Here is a 19,295-nt window from a genome sequence, read left to right on the forward strand (position 1 = left end):
AAGATGTAGAGAATGCGTAAGGTCTTTGAGCCCAAATCATCAAACATGATCTCATGTCATTGATAAAATAGGGATTCCATTTGTTTAGTAGGTAATAAAATTGACCTAGCAAAGTCAACATATTTTAGTTCATTGGAACTTCTTCTTTTAGCTTAAAAAATTAAAGTTCTTTTCAGATGCTTCTTCCTGTGTGCCTGCCTGTCATCACCTCCCCTTTCCTGGTTAATAAGAGCCTTCCTGCTATGCTTCTTATCCTCGCTTTCTTGGGCAGCCTAAGAGTCATGAGAGGCTTAGGAACAGGTCATAGGAAGAAAAAGAAATTGAAAAGTGTGTCTAAATCTACAAAAGGAATGGTATTGCCAGTTGTTAATAATTAAAATATAAAAATGCACACTTTTTATCCTCTTGTATATTTCATATACTATAAACAGTCTCATTAATTGGACTAATGGGGGAATAATAAAAATATTCAATAAAAATTAATATAAAAACACATCTTCTTATTTTAAAATTCAGAGTATTCTGTTATATCAAACTAATAAGCACCACCAGGATATTACATGAAATAAAAATTCTTAGCTCTACTTTAATGAATAGATATAAATATTACTGATCAACATATTAAATTTTTTACATAAATAGAAGCTGCTACAATGCTTTAAAAATGTGTTTCTTTTAGATATACCAAACATTTCCTTCTCTGATGTTTATAGTACTAGTTTGCTAACTAACCCGTTTAATATGTAGTAAATTTTACATCATCCTTGTTCCAATTCTCACACATTCCAAAATTTTAAAATTATATTAATTAATACCAGCCAAAGGGCACTTAAACATGTAGAACTAAAAATCAACTTTGTGAATTTTATATTACCAATTAAAGGATCAAAGAAAGTGTCAATCATAATTCTGTGAATTTGAATCCATTAAAGTTTAGATACCAAATTATAAAAATTTTATTCAGCACTCCTTATTGACTTAATATTTAAAAATCAAGCAGGCACGGAAATATCACACCCCCAGTCCCTGCTTGCAATATTCTAAACAGTGTTTTGGTTACCATAAAAGAAGTCTTTTTACTTTTCTGTATAAATACAGTTTTTTATGCTTCTTCAAATGTCTTGTGTTCTAAGGACTGTGGCACAGTTTCCAACTCAAAAGATAGAAGTGCTAATAATGTCTGTTCTCTGGCTTGTTCTTTGTGAATATTTCTCTAGTCTAAGAAAGTTGAATTATGACAAAATAAATGAGCAAATCCAGCCTGCACTTACCACTGGATCTGTGTCTAATTGAATGAGACTGTAGAGAAGATGTCTTGATAATTGTGATGATCTAGGCAATTCAGGATGAGTTAAGAATCAAGGTGTAATATACTAAAGGTTCTTAACTTGATCTCAGTTTCCTTCGTTTTGCTATTAGTCAAAATTGTAATATTTCAAACCTTTCTGAAATAGCAAAATCTCAATCAATCACATAAGGATGCTGCTGTGCTTCTGCTAAGCAGAGATTTCCCAAAACCAAGCATTTGGAAAATCCTCGTGCACCAGCTGTTGGCTGCAGCCTGTTTCGGTCATGGTAGCCTCACGTTTTCACACTAGATAGATCACGGACCTAAAAATTCACCACTCATCGTACCCACACACCCGCCTCTTTAGTGCTTTGGGTTTTCGGAAAGTTGGAAAGCAAGCACTAGCTCACCCTGTCAACTCTCTATGCTGAAATTAGGTGACCTTGAATCCCAGTCCTATGGCATATGATTCAGAGCTTCACTGCCACCAGTCTGTCAACTAGAAATACCCAGACTCACTTTTTTTTCCTTTTAGTACTTCCATGCTGATCCCTCTTTTCATTTAGGAGAGGCCAGCACCTAACAACCAGCTCTAATTTACCATGCCGGCCTGCGCTGCTGGGAACTTGTCAACGTCTCATTTCCTCCCATCCTGTGCGGAATATTTCCAGAGGCTCATTCTCTTCTCTAGGGCCACAGAGACTCCCTCACATTTGTTCTTCTGGACAACAGAGTTGCATCCAAAAGCGCAGCTTTCGTTTGTCAGACATTCTTAAAGCCATTGACATCTGTTGCTTGATGGAGAAATGTCTATGTCTTCTAGGAAGGAGATGCTTCAGGACAGGAAATAAGCAAATATAAGCACCACTTTGGGCATTCTCTTATTACTTCCCCATTAGAATAAAACTGATGACAAAGGCAAGCTTATATGACTTGAATGTCCATTCGTTTTTGCACCAAGAAAACTCATGTCCCGTAGCTAAGAGGATGCCACCACCACTGAAGCTGCCACCTCAAAAATCGGTTTGTTTTTTCCCAAAATGAAGGCATCCCGAGGAAGTGTGTATGGCTCATTTACCGTGAGTGAATCAGCACTGTTCGTCATTACTTTCTAAACAATTTAAAGTGGGTATTTTAAGATGAGTCTTCATTACTTTAGTAGTTTAGGATATTATAAACTGCTGTTAATAACAGCAGAAGTAAGAAAACAAATTTAAATCTAGCCAAGTTTAGGTTTAACAAATTTAAACCTAAACCAAGTTTAAACCCAGTTTTTCTTCTTTTAATGTTTTCAGAAACAACTCATACTTTAGTTAATTCTTGTATTCCTGCACTTTCTAAGGTTATAAGGCAAAAGACATTGCACTGTAAGAAGAGACGGGGCAAAGGCGAGTATAAGGACGGTTAATTCTTAGTGAGTATGTAGTATGCACTAGGCCCTGTTCTAAGGATCTTACATATATTAGTTCATGTAATCCTCCCAGTATCCTATGAAATATGTATTATTATCATCACCTTTATAGGTAAGGAACCTGAGGCACAGATAAGTTAGCCAACTTGCCCAGATCATGCATTTAGTGTTAGTGATGAAGTTAGGCTTTAAACCCAGTCTCTCTGGTACAGAGTTCATACTCAAAGATATACACTGATAAGAAAAAAAATATGTGTGTATGTATACACATGAGTGTATGCATACCATGTACACAGCTGTTCACAGTTAACTGTATATTCAGGGAGGTAGGAAAGACTAAAGGGACCTCTCCAATGTCATGTCTTTCAAAGTAGACTTAGTTTGGTGGAGGTGCAACTCTGTCACCAATTATATATACCTGAAAGACCAGCTCTGGCAACATTAGACTATTTATAGAAAGGAAAAAAAAAAACCTCTGTAAAATTGCTCTGAATGTTATATTGATATGTAACTCTTCACTTCTTACAAAGTAATAAACTACCACATTAAGGGATGCAATATGTGTTGCTGCATTTAAAATTTTAGGCATCAACTTAGGAAAATGATATAATAACACTTAGCATAGCAAGTTGATCATTTGGCATAACCCAGTTGTTCTGAAATGTTTTTCTTGCATAATGACTTGCATCTTTCTGAGTTCTTCATCTTTTTACCATTTCACACACATTTACACACTCAAGACCTCTTGCTCTAGTCTGTCTTTTGTCAAAGATATTAAAGTCTGGAAAGGAGATCCCAGAGCTGAAGGTATTCAAGCCTTTGTATGTCTTCGTGTTTCTCTGTACACTAACATCACAGCCTAAGAGCTCTTCAGCGCTCCACAGGCCTCTACAGACTCCATGTGTGATCTCCTCTCCTCCTCTAACAACATGAGAAACACTTCAACAATTTTAAGAATAAACTCTCTTACAGGAATGATAAAGTACATCTACTCAGCACTTAGAAGGAAAATCATTAAGTAGTGAAAATGTTTTATTAGAACCCAACTTCATTAGTAATGAGGAAACTACTGCATCACTATTTGAATAAAAATATTCATATAGGTAGATTTCTTCTAAATATTTTAGATGTTCACAAATAAAATAAATGGAAGCAAGCATATAACTCTGTGTGTGTGTGTGTGTGTGTGTCTGGCTGCATGTGGAAAGAGGGAGAGGAAGAGAGAGAATGAGAATTAATTAGTATAACTAAGTTCGTCATCAGAAGATCAGTGGAGTTCGATAGATTCCCATCATGTTGACATCTTGGTTGGGACACCAAATCATGTAAATTATTTTTCAGATTTTTTTCAGAAAGCAATCTTGGCACATGTACAAGATTACATTAATTTTAAGAATGTGGCGTTGAGTGTTTGTAAGGATATTAGCTTTTTAATTCCAATAATATGTCATAATTTGTCCCCTCCTTGATAGTGTTGGGCTTACCATTTTTTACAAGTAATGGGACATAAAAATGTTTTACATTTGCATTTCTTTATATTTATAAAATTGAGGCACTACATTTTGTATGTCACTAAATTCATAGGCAGGTTTCAGAGCAGCTCAGTATATGAACTTTAGAAAGAAAACTGAAGGATCCAGCATCCTAGCTCACTACCACAGGCCACCAGGTGAGACTCCCCCGTACACTTGAATGACCTCATTTTAATATTTAACCCCATAGGACAAACATTGGCACCTTTCTGGATTATGATAGAGCAACCGAGACAGATAAAGTGCTCATTTCTTCAAGGGGAGGGTGTTTAGTTTGAAAGGATAATACCCTATGGCGAGGTATGAGTGGAATCAGTAGCGTATTGTACTTCTAGGAAAATTTGATGGAGACATCCTTCGCCTGGAATAAACTTTATGTCCCTCATTCAGGGGCATTTTTTAATGGCTTTGCATTGAGCAAAAAAGATTTAGAGAATTTTTTTCTTTGTTTTAGGCTAGACACATGGTGCCTTTTAAAGGTAATATTTTTAAGATGACTGTTAGTAAATTGTTGAATCCTCAGCATCAGGCAAGGAAGACAAACAGTAATATCAGAGAAATTCTACCTGTGAGCATATTCTTTTAAGTCATTATTAAATAGACGTACTATTCATGTCTCATCTTTGATCATGGATTCCAGACTAGAATCAGCTTCTCATGATCTGTTTTATTTTGCTTTTAATTTCCCTCTGTGTATTAGGAGTAACTCCCTTTGATGTTTATGTATGATCCTTTTCACAGCAGCAACCCAGCTCATAGATACTACCTTGCAACGGATCCAGTCACAGGAGATTTATACGTTTCTGACACAAACACCCGCAGAATTTATCGCCCAAAGTCACTTACAGGGGCAAAAGACTTGACTAAAAATGCAGAAGTCGTCGCAGGAACCGGGGAGCAGTGCCTTCCGTTTGACGAGGCGAGATGTGGGGATGGAGGGAAGGCCGTGGAAGCCACACTCATGAGTCCCAAAGGTACTGGCAGTTGGCGATTTGAGGATTTCTTTTTATTTATTTGAAAAAAAAAAAAGGTAGAAAATCCATTTAGTGCCTTCTCATGTTTAATGCTGAGTCTAACTTTTTACCTTTGACAGTGTTCTGAAAAGCTGTTTCACATCTAGGGTTTTTAAAAGCCATGTAGCATGAAACTGCTAGAATCCTAACTTGGTTTTACAGTAAATATTAGGTTCTTGGCATTCTTTATTATCATACCCTTTTTTCAGCTCTTCAAAGAATGAAGCAACTACTCTATATAATTCAGGTCACATCCTGTTAAACTTCAAGAAAGTATCCAAATTCTTTCATAGTCCTGGAATTTCTTTGTCATGAATGAGTCCCAGGCTTCTTTAAAAAACATCACTAAGCAACCCTGTGAGCCCTCACCCTCTTTGGACCTGTTCAACTTTTGTTTCTATGCCATGGGAAAAAATCCTTGCTGCGAGGAATTTTTGGAGGTAACAAGGGCTAAAAAATTCTACATGATAAAGGCTTTTAAACCAGGCAGGACTGACTCCTTGCTCATGTATTATGCCACTCAATACAATGTTTCTGGTTTGGGGCCTTTATTTTTTTCATGATAGCTACTGACTATTATGTGAACAAGGACTGGAAAAAAAGTATCTGTACTGAATTATTCATCATAGAAAATTTCATTGTAACAGGGTCAACAAAACACTAACCTTGGCTTAGATCTATTTTTGTTAGAAGAATATGGTTGCTGTAAGTTAGCTGGAATGGAATTTGAAGCTGGTTCTATAATTTATAGACCACAACATTATATAATCATTATAATTTATATTTGAAACATACAGGTATTACCTGTGTGATTCATATACTCACAGGAGATTCTGACAAAACTGGATTATTTCCTTACTGAATTTTTTTCTTTTTTTCTTTTTTTTTTTTTTTTTTTTTTTGAGACGGAGTCTCACTCTGTCACCCAGGCTGGAGTGCAATGGCGCAATCTCGGCTCACTGCAACCTCTGCCTCCCGGGTTCAAGCCATTCTTCTGCCTCAGCCTCCTGAATAGTTGGGACTACAGGCTCATGCTGCCACACCCAGTTATTTTTTTGTATTTTTTAGTAGAGACGGGGTTTCACCATATTGCCCAGGCTGGTCTCAAACTCGTGAGCTCAGGCAGTCCGCCTGTCTCAGCCTCCCAAAGTGCTAGGATTGCAGGCGTGAGCCCCCATGTCCTGCCTCCTTACTGAATTTTTTATTTATTTGTATTATAAATGCCTATGCTGGTTTTTTTCTAATGTGTTTGCAATCTGCAGCCCTACCTGCTGCCTGTCACCGATGTCGTCACTGGGGTTAAATAATTGAGTTTAATAATGGGCCTAATAGTTAATCAAAAGTAACCATTTTTGAAAAAGTACTAATACCTGCTTCTCTCAAATACAGGAATGGCAATTGATAAGAATGGATTAATCTACTTTGTTGATGGAACCATGATTAGGAAAGTTGACCAAAATGGAATCATCTCAACTCTCCTGGGCTCTAACGATTTGACTTCAGCCAGACCTTTAACCTGTGACACCAGCATGCACATCAGCCAGGTGCTTCAACACTGAGCTGGCTCGTTTGTTTCTCCTCTGGGTGACTTGACTGATTCAGTCAGTAGACTGTGATGGCACCCTATGAAACTGCATATATCATGTGTTGCAGTGGTTCTGATAGGGCAGTTCCATCTACATGTATCACAGGAGCTAATAAAAAGTTATTTTCTTGTGTCATTCTGCATTTGATGAATTCAGTGGGATACAGAACAGTTATCACTAAGAAATGCTAAGCATTTGTAATAAAATGCCAGTAAAGTAGCAGCATGCAGATATTCTAAGAAGAACCAAACAGCTTAAATCTCTAATCTTTTGATTGCATGAGCTCCTTGAGTAGTAGAGAGAACCCACTATGATTAGTCCCAAGGGACTTATATTTAGAATTGGAAAGTTTACTGTTAGGCTGATTGAAAACACAATAGAACACTAATCTATTCATAACCTAGAAAGCCCCAACATTTTGGTTGTTATTGCTGCCATAGGAACACGTGTGTTCATAACTCATTGGTATCTGTTGACTCACTACTTAGAGGCTTATTTGCTATTTGCCTATAACTAGCAAATCTTACTGTGGGCTGAATTTTAAAAGAAAGTGTTATTTCTTATATTTATATTCATTCATTACTTTTTGGTTTATTTTACTGAGGCCATTGAAAAAACTATTACAAAACAGTTTATCTCAAATTAATGCCAATTTCCCTGAATGGTCTAATTTACTCTTCTGGTGAATTAACTGTAGTGCAGTAACTGACTAACCAGGCCATTTCTTTTTTTGTTTAGGTACGTCTGGAATGGCCCACTGACCTAGCCATTAACCCTATGGATAACTCCATTTATGTCCTAGATAATAATGTAGTTCTACAGATCACTGAAAATCGTCAGGTTCGCATTGCTGCTGGGCGGCCCATGCACTGTCAGGTTCCTGGAGTGGAATATCCCGTGGGGAAGCACGCAGTGCAGACAACACTGGAATCAGCTACTGCCATTGCTGTGTCCTACAGTGGGGTCCTGTACATTACTGAAACTGATGAGAAGAAAATTAACCGGATAAGGCAGGTCACAACAGATGGGGAAATCTCCTTAGTGGCTGGAATACCTTCAGAGTGTGACTGCAAAAATGATGCCAACTGTGACTGTTACCAGAGTGGAGATGGCTATGCCAAGGATGCCAAACTCAATGCCCCATCCTCCCTGGCTGCTTCTCCAGATGGTACACTGTATATTGCAGATCTAGGGAATATCCGGATCCGGGCTGTGTCAAAGAATAAGCCTTTACTTAACTCTATGAACTTTTATGAAGTTGCATCTCCAACTGATCAAGAACTCTACATCTTTGACATCAATGGTACTCACCAATATACTGTAAGTTTAGTCACTGGTGATTACCTGTACAATTTTAGCTACAGCAATGACAATGATATTACTGCTGTGACGGACAGCAATGGCAACACCCTTAGAATTAGACGGGACCCAAATCGCATGCCAGTTCGAGTGGTGTCTCCCGATAACCAAGTGATATGGTTGACGATAGGAACAAATGGATGTTTGAAAAGCATGACTGCTCAAGGACTAGAATTAGTTTTGTTTACTTACCATGGCAATAGTGGCCTTTTAGCCACTAAAAGCGATGAAACTGGATGGACAACTTTTTTTGAGTAAGTATATGAAAATTCTACTCTGATTATAAAATACTGTGATACAATAATATCATCTATAATAACAATATAATCTTAAGGGCTGGAGGATTCCATGTCTTTGAGAGCCTAGAGCTTCTATAGTTTTTTGATCCTGGCTGGGCATGGTGGCTCATTCCTGTAGTCTCAGCTCCTGGGGAGGCTGAGACGGGAGGATTGTTTGAGCCCAGGAGTTCGAGGCCACAGTGAGCTATGACTGTGCCACTGCACTCCAGGCTGAGTGACAGAGCCAGAACGTATCTCTAAAGAAAAAAAAAAATTAGATTCCTCTTTCTGAGAAAGAAGACAAAATTGCAAGATACAAAGTTAGATGCAGGGCCTTGGAAAGGGGAGGGACCATGTGAGGGAGAAGCCCAAAGCTTAAGTTTCAGTTGGCTTCATGGTAAATTTACCTTTACTTAAGGATTAACATCTTGCTTCAAACAGACCTAGCATCTTAGCAGCAAACCTTCTGAGAAGCATCCTGCAGCTGTGGTTTGGGGCATAAAGCCTTTGGCTCTAGGTTTGCCCACCTGATAATGCTGACTGTATCAGGAGCTTGCATTGAAGAAAAACTTCTAAAACATTCACAGTGAACTTTGCTGATTACATAAAAGGGCTTAAGTTCTTGTAATCAGTTACCGGAGAAACTACACTGTGCCTCAAAGAACCTTACAACTAAGTGAAGTCAGGAATTGCCATTTGTTGCCTGAAAGCATGTGAAGAGGTCGGAGGCTCATTCAGCCAGGGTGTTGCAATAGATAGCGTGGAGTGGTGGCCCGGGCACTGTGCCTTCTGAACAGTCACATCTCGGGAGTCACTGAGAGTGAACGGAGAGTCAGCCGTTGTGTATGTTATGGCATGTATAAACGCGTTCTCAATTGCTTGTTCATTTGACTCAGCTGTGCAAGCCATGAGGTGAAATGAGATGTGCAGGGATGGCATGTAGACAAATGCAAAATAGTCTTTGAAATGAATCCTGAGTTCCTTAGTGTGATTTTCACCATGATATGCTGAAGCAAGAGTATTTCTTTCTGTAGGAGCACACCTCTAAAATTATAATAAAAGTCAGTAGAAAAAAATGACTCAATATACAAATATTTTCTGTACAACTTTTCTGGAATGTATCTTATACATAAAGCTTAGTTCTCCTGTAGCTTGAATTGCTTTTCTTTTTCGACAGATTCCCTTTTAATAAAATGAATGTTACCCAGCAGCATGATTTTGTCAGAGGAACAAACCTTTTCAATTGAATTACATTAAAATTCTGTGCTTAGCATTCCTTCTGCTCATTTTAGTATTGCAATAGGAAAGGAATAAATTGGAAGTTAATGGAAAGCACTTCCTTTGCACTGTTTTCAAAGTGATAGCAGGCTAGACTGCCAACGAGGCAAAAAAGAGCAGAGGAAAAGTGCTGCCATCAGATGAGACTGGGCAGGAGAGCTGCTCTGATTATAAGATCTTCAGGAGACAGTGGCGGCATTGGTAGGGTTTCAGTTTAGTTGAAAGCAGGGGAAACAGAGAGAAATAAGTTTTTAGTAGAGTCTACTACTCAGACCCTGCTCTCTGGGCCATGTTTGAATATGTCCTTACTCGTTCCCAGGAGTTCATCGTACGGGTTAGTGCGGACACCTGAACTTCCTGCAGTAGACACAGGGCTTTGCTTATGACCTACAAATGCATTTTAATCAAGTTTGGAAAATTAGAGAAATGTCACTGGTGGAGCTAATGTGGGATAGTATAAACCAATTTGGATTTTTTTACCTTTTAAAGAAATGATAGTGCAAAAAAGAAGATACATTTCTCTATGAACACATAACCTCCAGGAATTTCAGACTTAGGAATCAGCAGACTGGCTGAAGTAGGGGTTAGGTTGGCAAGCCAATCTTGTTTATAATGGGAAAACAGTATTTTAAAGAATGAAAGGTTTTAATTAATTAAAACACATCAAAATCACATTTTCACCGATACTGACTCATTACATTTCTTATTTAAAGTATATCTATTAAATCTTAGAGCTAGATAAATTGCTGTCAGGGCAACTAAACTATTCCAAAAAGCATTATTAAAATATCTCACCAAATATCACCCTCACAATTTTATGTATATGATATATATAAAATTAACTTTTCTAATAAAATTAACAGAAATACTATTTTTAAAAACCAGTGTTTTGTTAATTTTCCTTATAAGCTGTCTACAGCAAAGACGACTAAAAAATGTCTAAGAAACCTGTATGCACTTTTCAAAATAATGTGTTAAAAAAGAGCACTTTAACCCAAGGAATTCAGAATTATCATGTCAGAATGACAAATGATCATTTTTTTCTTCCCATACATTCTTGTAATTTGGCTGTGAAGGAGCAAAGGCCCGGCCTCTCCTAAGGGTCCGAAACTTTAAAACACATTCAAAAGGAAATGCGCAAAAAGAAAAGGGTGGGGGGAGGTGTCATTATCAGGCCGCCCCTGCAGCAGCCCTGTCTGTGTTCAGACACAGCAGCACGTATTGTCTGTGTAAGTTTGAGATTGTTAATGGGCAAACTCAACCCCTGTCGCTACTCATCAGAGCCTTGACAACAGAGTTTCTGCTGCTTGTCTCCTGACCTGGTGGTGCGGTGGGATGTGAGCATCCTAATAGAGGCAGCGGGGGGCCTCTGAGTCCCTGTCGGAATGCCTTTGTTTTTGTAGTTATTGGTGAACTGGCCTACTCCCAGAATATTAGTACGTATCTGTAATATTTCCCTTCATTTTTTAGAGTGCCATGCGTCTATGTGTCTACTTTAGACCTTACAAAGGGTAGCCAGTAAGTTCACAAAGAAGGGATTTGACAGGTTTGACAATGTCCGGAGTGTTACCAAAAGCACAACGAGACTGTGAAAAAAAACTGCCACCCCCCACTGAAGAACACCTGTTTTCTATGACTTTCATGACACCAGTCCCTTGAGCTCTGATAACATGCTCTATATTCATCTTCCTGCACAAATACCTTGCACAGAAAAGTTAAACTTTTCAGCTCAAATTCCCATTTGTATATGGCCAGCTTTCTAACTAGCCTGGTGTTTAAAAAGCCTTGAGATTAAAGCTTTTGTAGGATAGAAACAGATGGAAGACGATCTGGAATCAATAAATTTGCCTACTGATAAAAATATACTTGTCATAGTTCCTTCCAAAGAAATTTTAAAAGAGAATTAGTTCCAATTACTTACCTTACATGTTTTTCTTTTATTTTTTTCTTGGTACAAACTTTAGTGTACCATTAACATGTTACAGTATTGGTATAAGTACAAAATGAAATGTAGAAGTATTTCATAAAATGCAAACTTTCATTGTCTTTGTGGCTCCCACCACTCCTGGAATGTTGCCGTGCATATAGAACTCTCCCAGTAGCTATTTGCTGAATTAAGAAATAGAAGAATAAATCAAAGATGTAGACAGGTCAGTGTTTCTTTGCCGAGAAGAGTCTGGTAGAACCAGAAAAAGCTGGCATTTGCCAAGGCTCCACTGAGAGAATACCTATAAATGCTCTTTGGCGTTCTAAGTTAGTTCACACCTCCGTACCAATAGTGAATGTTGAAAATGTTAACATTAGCCATTTTTGTTACTGATTTTTAAAAATATTTACCCAAAATTGCATGTTTGCTCACTGTATTTTGCTTTATGAAATAAGGACTTCCTCAGTTGATCTTGTTAGTCCGATAATTAAACCAAAAAAAACTTCCTGTTGATAGCACTTACTTCTGAAATGTTGGTGGTAAGCACAGAAAACTTATCCCATGCAAATACAGTTAAAGGATATTATTGTATCTGGGATCAGAAAGGATTCTAGGAGAAGAAAGCCTGATTCCTGATAAGTTTTTATCACCAATAAAGTCGATAGGGTGATTCTTTAGGGTACACAGATGGGGTTTCTTTAGCATGATAACTGTCATTTTGAAAACTAGAGATATCACCTGCTATTTGGCAGCAGTTTCTCTCCATGTTACTTGTAATTTATGTCCCTATTGTGATTCATTAGAGAAGTGGCCAATATTTTTAGGCATGCTACTGGATGGTATGGTGGGAAGACTACATTAGGTATCAGATGGTTTCTAACTCAGCTTTGAAATCACTGAGTTAGACTAATATGTTTCATGAGCTAAATATTCATTACTGACTGAGTAAACCATCTTGGCTCTGACCTCCTGTTCCATTGACTTGCTGGCCCGTGGAAAGGACCCCAACTAGCTAACAGGGTCCCCTTGTGTGAAGACACCGTGTCTTCAGTTAGTATTAGGGACTGCTTCATGCTGCTCTTCATACCACTTTAAACAATGGCCACACACAATGATTCCTTAGCCAGAGTAATTCCAGGGAAACTAAAAAGATCTCACCTGCTAAATATTTATTATTTAAAAAGTGTATGCCCCAAAAGAAACCACGGTTCTTACACTCAAATGCACAAAGAAAGGAAATCCAGTGTGTTGAATTGGGGAATAGAATAAGTTATTTAATAGTAAATGGCATTTCACAGTTCTCTGCTTGCTTACCCACATCAAATACAAATCGTTTGGGCATATCTAGAGGCTCTTCTCTCTGGTTAAAGAAGACAACATGAAAAACTATGAATTCTGGCCGATATGTACATGCACACCAGCAGGTTAGTGACTTTTTTTTTAAATCTTGGGACTTTGAATATTTGGAGCTCTGTATTTGTGGAGCTGACTCTGTGATCTTTTGTGAGCTATATTCAGATTCACAGAGCAAATCAATGAGTTTCAGCTTTTACACATTTATGTAGGTATATATGGGTCTCCGGCTTCTCATTTGGGGAGTTTATTGTCCCTCATTCAAGCTTTGCAATTTCAGAATGAGCTTCTGAACCATTTCTTTTTAATGAACTTAACTCAGTGCCCATGGCAAACGCACGACTCCCACTGACACCCGTTCTCATGCTGTAGGAGTGCCTCAGAGAAGGGATCCCCAAAGAGGAAAGACAGGCGGTGTGAACAGCGCGTGTGCTACACCTAAGCCTATTTCAAGTTCAAAATTGTATACCAAAAGCACAAATAATGCAGGAAAATGCAATGATAATTATTCATTAATTAGAAAAGATATCATTAATTAGAAAAGATATGCCCATTCTTGTTGACACTGAATCCTGTTTAAACAGCCTGGCTGCAGTGCCCTACTGTGTTCTCCTTACAGAAGTGACCACGGTAATCGCTTCTAATGTTAGAAGAACTATAGAGGTATCAGCTGGGCGCGGTGGCTCAAGCCTGTAATCCCAGCACTCTGGGAGGCTGAGGCGGGCAGATCACATGAGGTCAGGAGTTCGAGACCAGCCTGGCCAACATGGTGAAACCCTGTCTCTACTAGAAATATAAAAATTAGCCGGGCGTGGTGTCGCTCACCCGTAATCGCAGCTACTCAGGAGGCTGAGGCACGAGAATCGCTTGAACCCAGGAGGCGGAGGTTGCAGTGAGCCAAGATCAGGCCACTGCACTCCAGCCTGGGTGAAAAGGGTGAGGCTCCATCTCAAAAAAAAAAAAAAAAGAAGAAGAAGAAGAATTATACAGGTGTCTTCCACAGGACAAAACTGAGAGGATATCCTTTCCTTTGACAGGCATTTGCCATCCAGCCCTAAAAACTCAAACACTGAAACCATGCATCATTATTATTTCTGCCAAAAACTGCATTAAAAACTTAGCAGCCCACTTTGTAGGTACACACACACTTATACACATACACACACTTATACACACACACATAAAAATGGTGCTCAGCCACCTGCTTTATTTTCCTTTTCCTTTTTCTTTCTTCGTGGAAGAAAACATTTAGGAGTTTAAGAATGATTTTTAAGAGATTATATCAGCAGATCACTTAAAATCATGGGAAAATTGATAGAATTTTAAATATTTGATTTAGTAAAATAGTTTATTTCTATTTTTGCTGTTTTGTTTAATTGCTTAATAATTTTGCTTTAAATTATTAACCAAAACATGTATTTCCAGGGACATCAATAAAAAAAATGCATAGGCAAATTTCTAAAGTGGCTGCTGGACATTTCAAGCATTAACCTGAACACTATTAAGGCAATACTTTTATTAATACTTGATCTATTCCAGTTCCCTTCTGCAGTGTAGTTTTTAAAAACCGTTAGTTCTGCCCAGGTTTCAAAGGAGACAAGGAACTGGGGAAATAGTATGTTATTCAGATTACTCAAAAAATTACACAAAAAATAAGTCAGATAGTCTCAGTTCATCAGCTGTGTCCCTGGAGTGTGTTGATAGTTGCAAGGTTGAATTAACTCTTTCAGGGTGTTCCATCTGGCAAATCAATGTTCCACATGTGCTAACTTGTTCCATAATGGTTCTAGAGTAAATGCAGCTTCCACAAGTGTCCAGTTTCCTCTTTAAACTCATTATGCAACTGTCTAGATTAGACAGATGATTTGATGGCCTCATATCCATGTGTATCATCAGCTTCCCTTACACAGTGATTATCAGGTGATTTACCCTAACACTAAGCTGTGTACACCAGCCATTTAAAATGATTGATAATAAAGCAAGAAGTGTACACATGGACGTTGATTGCAAGAGAACATTTCATGTTTTACAATCACAGAACTGAAGATTGACAATTGGGTGTTTTCTAGAGACTTTCCAGCATCTGTGGCTCATTCCTCTGACATCAAAATAAAATCAATGCCAGCAGCTCTCACTCCTGGATTCTGTAACTCCTTAGCCTCCCAGGAAGGTGTTCAACACAGAGAAAGTCCTTGGCCTGTGTTTCAGGATCCTAGAGTGGTGTCAGAATATCTTGAGGCTGCAAACACAGAACCAGCGTGGACACTGCACTACTCTTTGGAGCTCTGTCCAGGTTGGGGAAGGCAGCCTATGAAGGAGATAGGATGGTTGGGGATACGATCCACATGCTTCAAGTCACTCTAACCCCTCACTTAGCAACACTGTCCTTCCCCACCCCATCATCACCACTACCACTTCTTGTAAACACACATACTGACACACTTCAAAAAAGATTTCCTAGACTTCAAGTTCATCCCAAAGTTTGGTGAATCTATGGTTCTTCAAGAGAGACCCCCACAACTTCTGAAAATATTGATGTAAAGAAATACTCCTTTGTAGAGCTTTCTAAAAACTACTTTTTGTTCTCTTTAAGTGTATTTTAAGAGTGTAGGTCTGATATAACTTTAGATTTTCCCATGACTGGGCTTTTTAATAAAAAACAGTGTATAAAAAGCAAAGGCTGAAAAACTTAGTGTATTTTTTTAAATTTATTTATTATTATTATACTTTAAGTTGTAGGGTACATGTGCATAACGTGCAGGTTTGTTACATATGTATACTTGTGCCATGTTGGTCTGCTGCACCCATCAACTCGTCATTTACATCAGGTATAACTCCCAGTGCAATCCCTCCCCCCTCCCCCCTCCCCATGATAGGCCCCGGTGTGTGATGTTCCCCTTCCTGAGTCCAAGTGATCTCATTGTTCAGTTCCCACCTATGAGTGAGAACATGCGGTGTTTGGTTTTCTGTTCTTGTGATAGTTTGCTAAGAATGATGGTTTCCAGCTGCATCCATGTCCCTACAAAGGACGCAAACTCATCCTTTTTTATGGCTGCATAGTATTCCATGGTGTATATGTGCCACATTTTCTTAATCCAATCTGTCACTGATGGACATTTGGGTTGATTCCAAGTCTTTGCTATTGTGAATAGTGCTGCAATAAACATACGTGTGCATGTGTCTTTATAGCAGCATAATTTATAATCCTTTGGGTATATCCCCAGTAATGGGATGGCTGGGTCATATGGTACATCTAGTTCTAGATCCTTGAGGAATCGCCATACTGTTTTCCATAATGGTTGAACTAGTTTACAATCCCACCAACAGTGTAAAAGTGTTCCTATTTCTCCACATCCTCTCCAGCACCTGTTGTTTCCTGACTTTTTAATGATCACCATTCTAACTGGTGTGAGATGGTATCTCATTGTGGTTTTGATTTGCATTTCTCTGATGGCCAGTGATGATGAGCATTTTTTCATATGTCTGTTGGCTGTCTGAATGTCTTCTTTTGAGAAATGTCTGTTCATATCCTTTGCCCACTTTTTGATGGGGTTGTTTGTTTTTTTCTTGTAAATTTGTTTGAGTTCTTTGTAGGTTCTGGATATTAGCCCTTTGTCAGATGAGTAGATTGCAAAAATTTTCTCCCATTCTGTAGGTTGCCTGTTCACTCTGATGGTAGTTTCTTTTGCTGTGCAGAAGCTCTTTAGTTTAATTAGATCCCATTTGTCAATTTTAGCTTTTGCTGCCGTTGCTTTTGGTGTTTTAGACATGAAGTCTTTGCCCATGCCTATGTCCTGAATGGTACTACCTAGGTTTTCCTCTAGGATTTTTATGGTATTAGGTCTAACATTTAAGTCTCTAATCCATCTTGAATTAATTTTCGTATAAGGAGTAAGGAAAGGATCCAGTTTCAGCTTTCTACTTATGGCTAGCCAATTTTCCCAGCACCATTTATTAAATAGGGAATCCTTTCCCCATTTCTTGTTTTTCTCAGGTTTGTCAAAGATCAGATGGCTGTAGATGTGTGGTATTATTTCTGAGGACTCTGTTCTGTTCCATTGGTCTATATCTCTGTTTTGGTACCAGTACCATGCTGTTTTGGTTACTGTAGCCTTGTAGTATAGTTTGAAGTCAGCTAGCGTGATGCCTCCAGCTTTGTTCTTTTGACTTAGGATTGTCTTGGAGATGCGGGCTCTTTTTTGGTTCCATATGAACTTTAAAGCAGTTTTTTCCAATTCTGTGAAGAAACTCATTGGTAGCTTGATGGGGATGGCATTGAATCTATAAATTACCTTGGGCAGTATGGCCATTTTCACGATATTGATTCTTCCTATCCATGAGCATGGTATGTTCTTCCATTTGTTTGTGTCCTCTTTTATTTCACTGAGCAGTGGTTTGTAGTTCTCCTTGAAGAGGTCCTTTACATCCCTTGTAAGTTGGATTCCTAGGTATTTTATTCTCTTTGAAGCAATTGTGAATGACAGTTCATTCATGATTTGGCTCTGTGTTTGTCTGTTATTGGTGTATAAGAATGCTTGTGATTTTTGCACATTAATTTTGTATCCTGAGACTTTGCTGAAGTTGCTTATCAGCTTAAGGAGATTTTGGGCTGAGACAATGGGGTTTTCTAAATATACAATCATGTCATCTGCAAACAGGGACAATTTGACTTCTTCTTTTCCTAACTGAATACCCCTGATTTCTTTCTCTTGCCTAATTGCCCTAGCCAGAACTTCCAACACTATGTTGAATAGGAGTGGTGAGAGAGGGCATCCCTGTCTTGTGCCAGTTTTCAAAGGGAATTTTTCCAGTTTTTGCCCATTCAGTATGATATTGGCTGTGGGTTTGTCATAAATAGCTCTTATTATTTTGAGGTACGTTCCATCAATACCAAATTTATTGAGCGTTTTTAGCATGAAGGGCTGTTGAATTTTGTCAAAAGCCTTTTCTGCATCTATTGAGATAATCATGTGGTTCTTGTCTTTGGTTCTGTTTATGTGCTGGATTATGTTTATTGATTTGCAAATGTTGAACCAGCCTTACATCCCAGGGATGAAGCCCACTTGATCATGGTGGATAAGCTTTTTGATGTGTTGTTGAATCCGGTTTGCCAGTATTTTATTGAGGATTTTTGCATCGATGTTCATCAGGGATATTGGTCTAAAATTCTCTTTTTTTGTTGTGTCTCTGCCAGGCTTTGGTATCAGGATGATGTTGGCCTCATAAAATGAGTTAGGGAGGATTCCCTCTTTTTCTATTGATTGGAATAGTTTCAGAAGGAATGGTACCAACTCCTCCTTATACCTCTGGTAGAATTCAGCTGTGAATCCATCTGGTCCTGGACTTTTTTTGGTTGGTAGGCTATTAATTATTGCCTCAATTTCAGAGCCTACTATTGGTCTATTCAGGGATTCAACTTCTTCCTGGTTTAGTCTTGGAAGAGTGTAAGTGTCCAGGAAATTATCCATTTCTTCTAGGTTTTCCAGTTTATTTGCGTAGAGGTGTTTATAGTATTCTCTGATGGTAGTTTGTATTTCTGTGGGGTCGGTGGTGATATCCCCTTTATCATTTTTAATTGCGTCGATTTGATTCTTCTCTCTTTTCTTCTTTATTAGTCTTGCTAGTGGTCTGTCAATTTTGTTGATCTTTTCAAAAAACCAACTCCTGGATTCATTGATTTTTTGGAGGGTTTTTTTGTGTCTCTATCTCCTTCAGTTCTGCTCTGATCTTAGTTATTTCTTGCCTTCTGCTAGCTTTCGAATGTGTTTGCTCTTGCTTCTCTAGTTCTTTTAATTGCGATGTTAGAGTGTCAATTTTTGATCTTTCCTGCTTTCTCTTGTGGGCATTTAGTGCTATAAATTTCCCTGTACACACTGCTTTAAATGTGTCCCAGAGATTCTGGTATGTTGTATCTTTGTTCTCATTGGTTTCAAAGAACATCTTTATTTCTGCCTTCATTTCGTTATGTACCCAGTAGTCATTCAGGAGCAGGTTGTTCAGTTTCCATGTAGTTGAGCGGTTTTGATTGAGTTTCTTAGTCCTGAGTTCTAGTTTGATTGCACTGTGGTCTGAGAGACAGTTTGTTATAATTTCTGTTCTTGTACATTTGCTAAGGAGTGCTTTACTTCCAATTATATGGTCAATTTTGGAGTAAGTACGATGTGGTGCTGAGAAGAATGTATATTCTGTTGATTTGGGGTGGAGAGTTCTATAGATGTCTATTAGGTCTGCTTGCTGCAGAGATGAGTTCAATTCCTGGATATCCTTGTT

General features: G+C 38.3%; 1 protein-coding gene across 1 annotated transcript in view; it reads left to right on the top strand.

The window, feature by feature from the left end:
• TENM3 (teneurin transmembrane protein 3) overlaps positions 1-19,295 on the top strand; it is a 657,776-nt gene that overhangs the window by 603,357 nt on the left and 35,124 nt on the right. The window contains exons 20-22 of the mRNA XM_025385351.1: positions 4,973-5,205; positions 6,634-6,788; positions 7,569-8,443. Of these exons, the coding sequence (XP_025241136.1) occupies positions 4,973-5,205; positions 6,634-6,788; positions 7,569-8,443 (1,263 nt within the window). The remainder of the gene's footprint in view (positions 1-4,972; positions 5,206-6,633; positions 6,789-7,568; positions 8,444-19,295) is intronic.

This window comes from Theropithecus gelada, chromosome 5 (assembly GCF_003255815.1).
Source record: "Theropithecus gelada isolate Dixy chromosome 5, Tgel_1.0, whole genome shotgun sequence".
NCBI classification, from domain to species: Eukaryota; Metazoa; Chordata; class Mammalia; order Primates; family Cercopithecidae; genus Theropithecus; species Theropithecus gelada.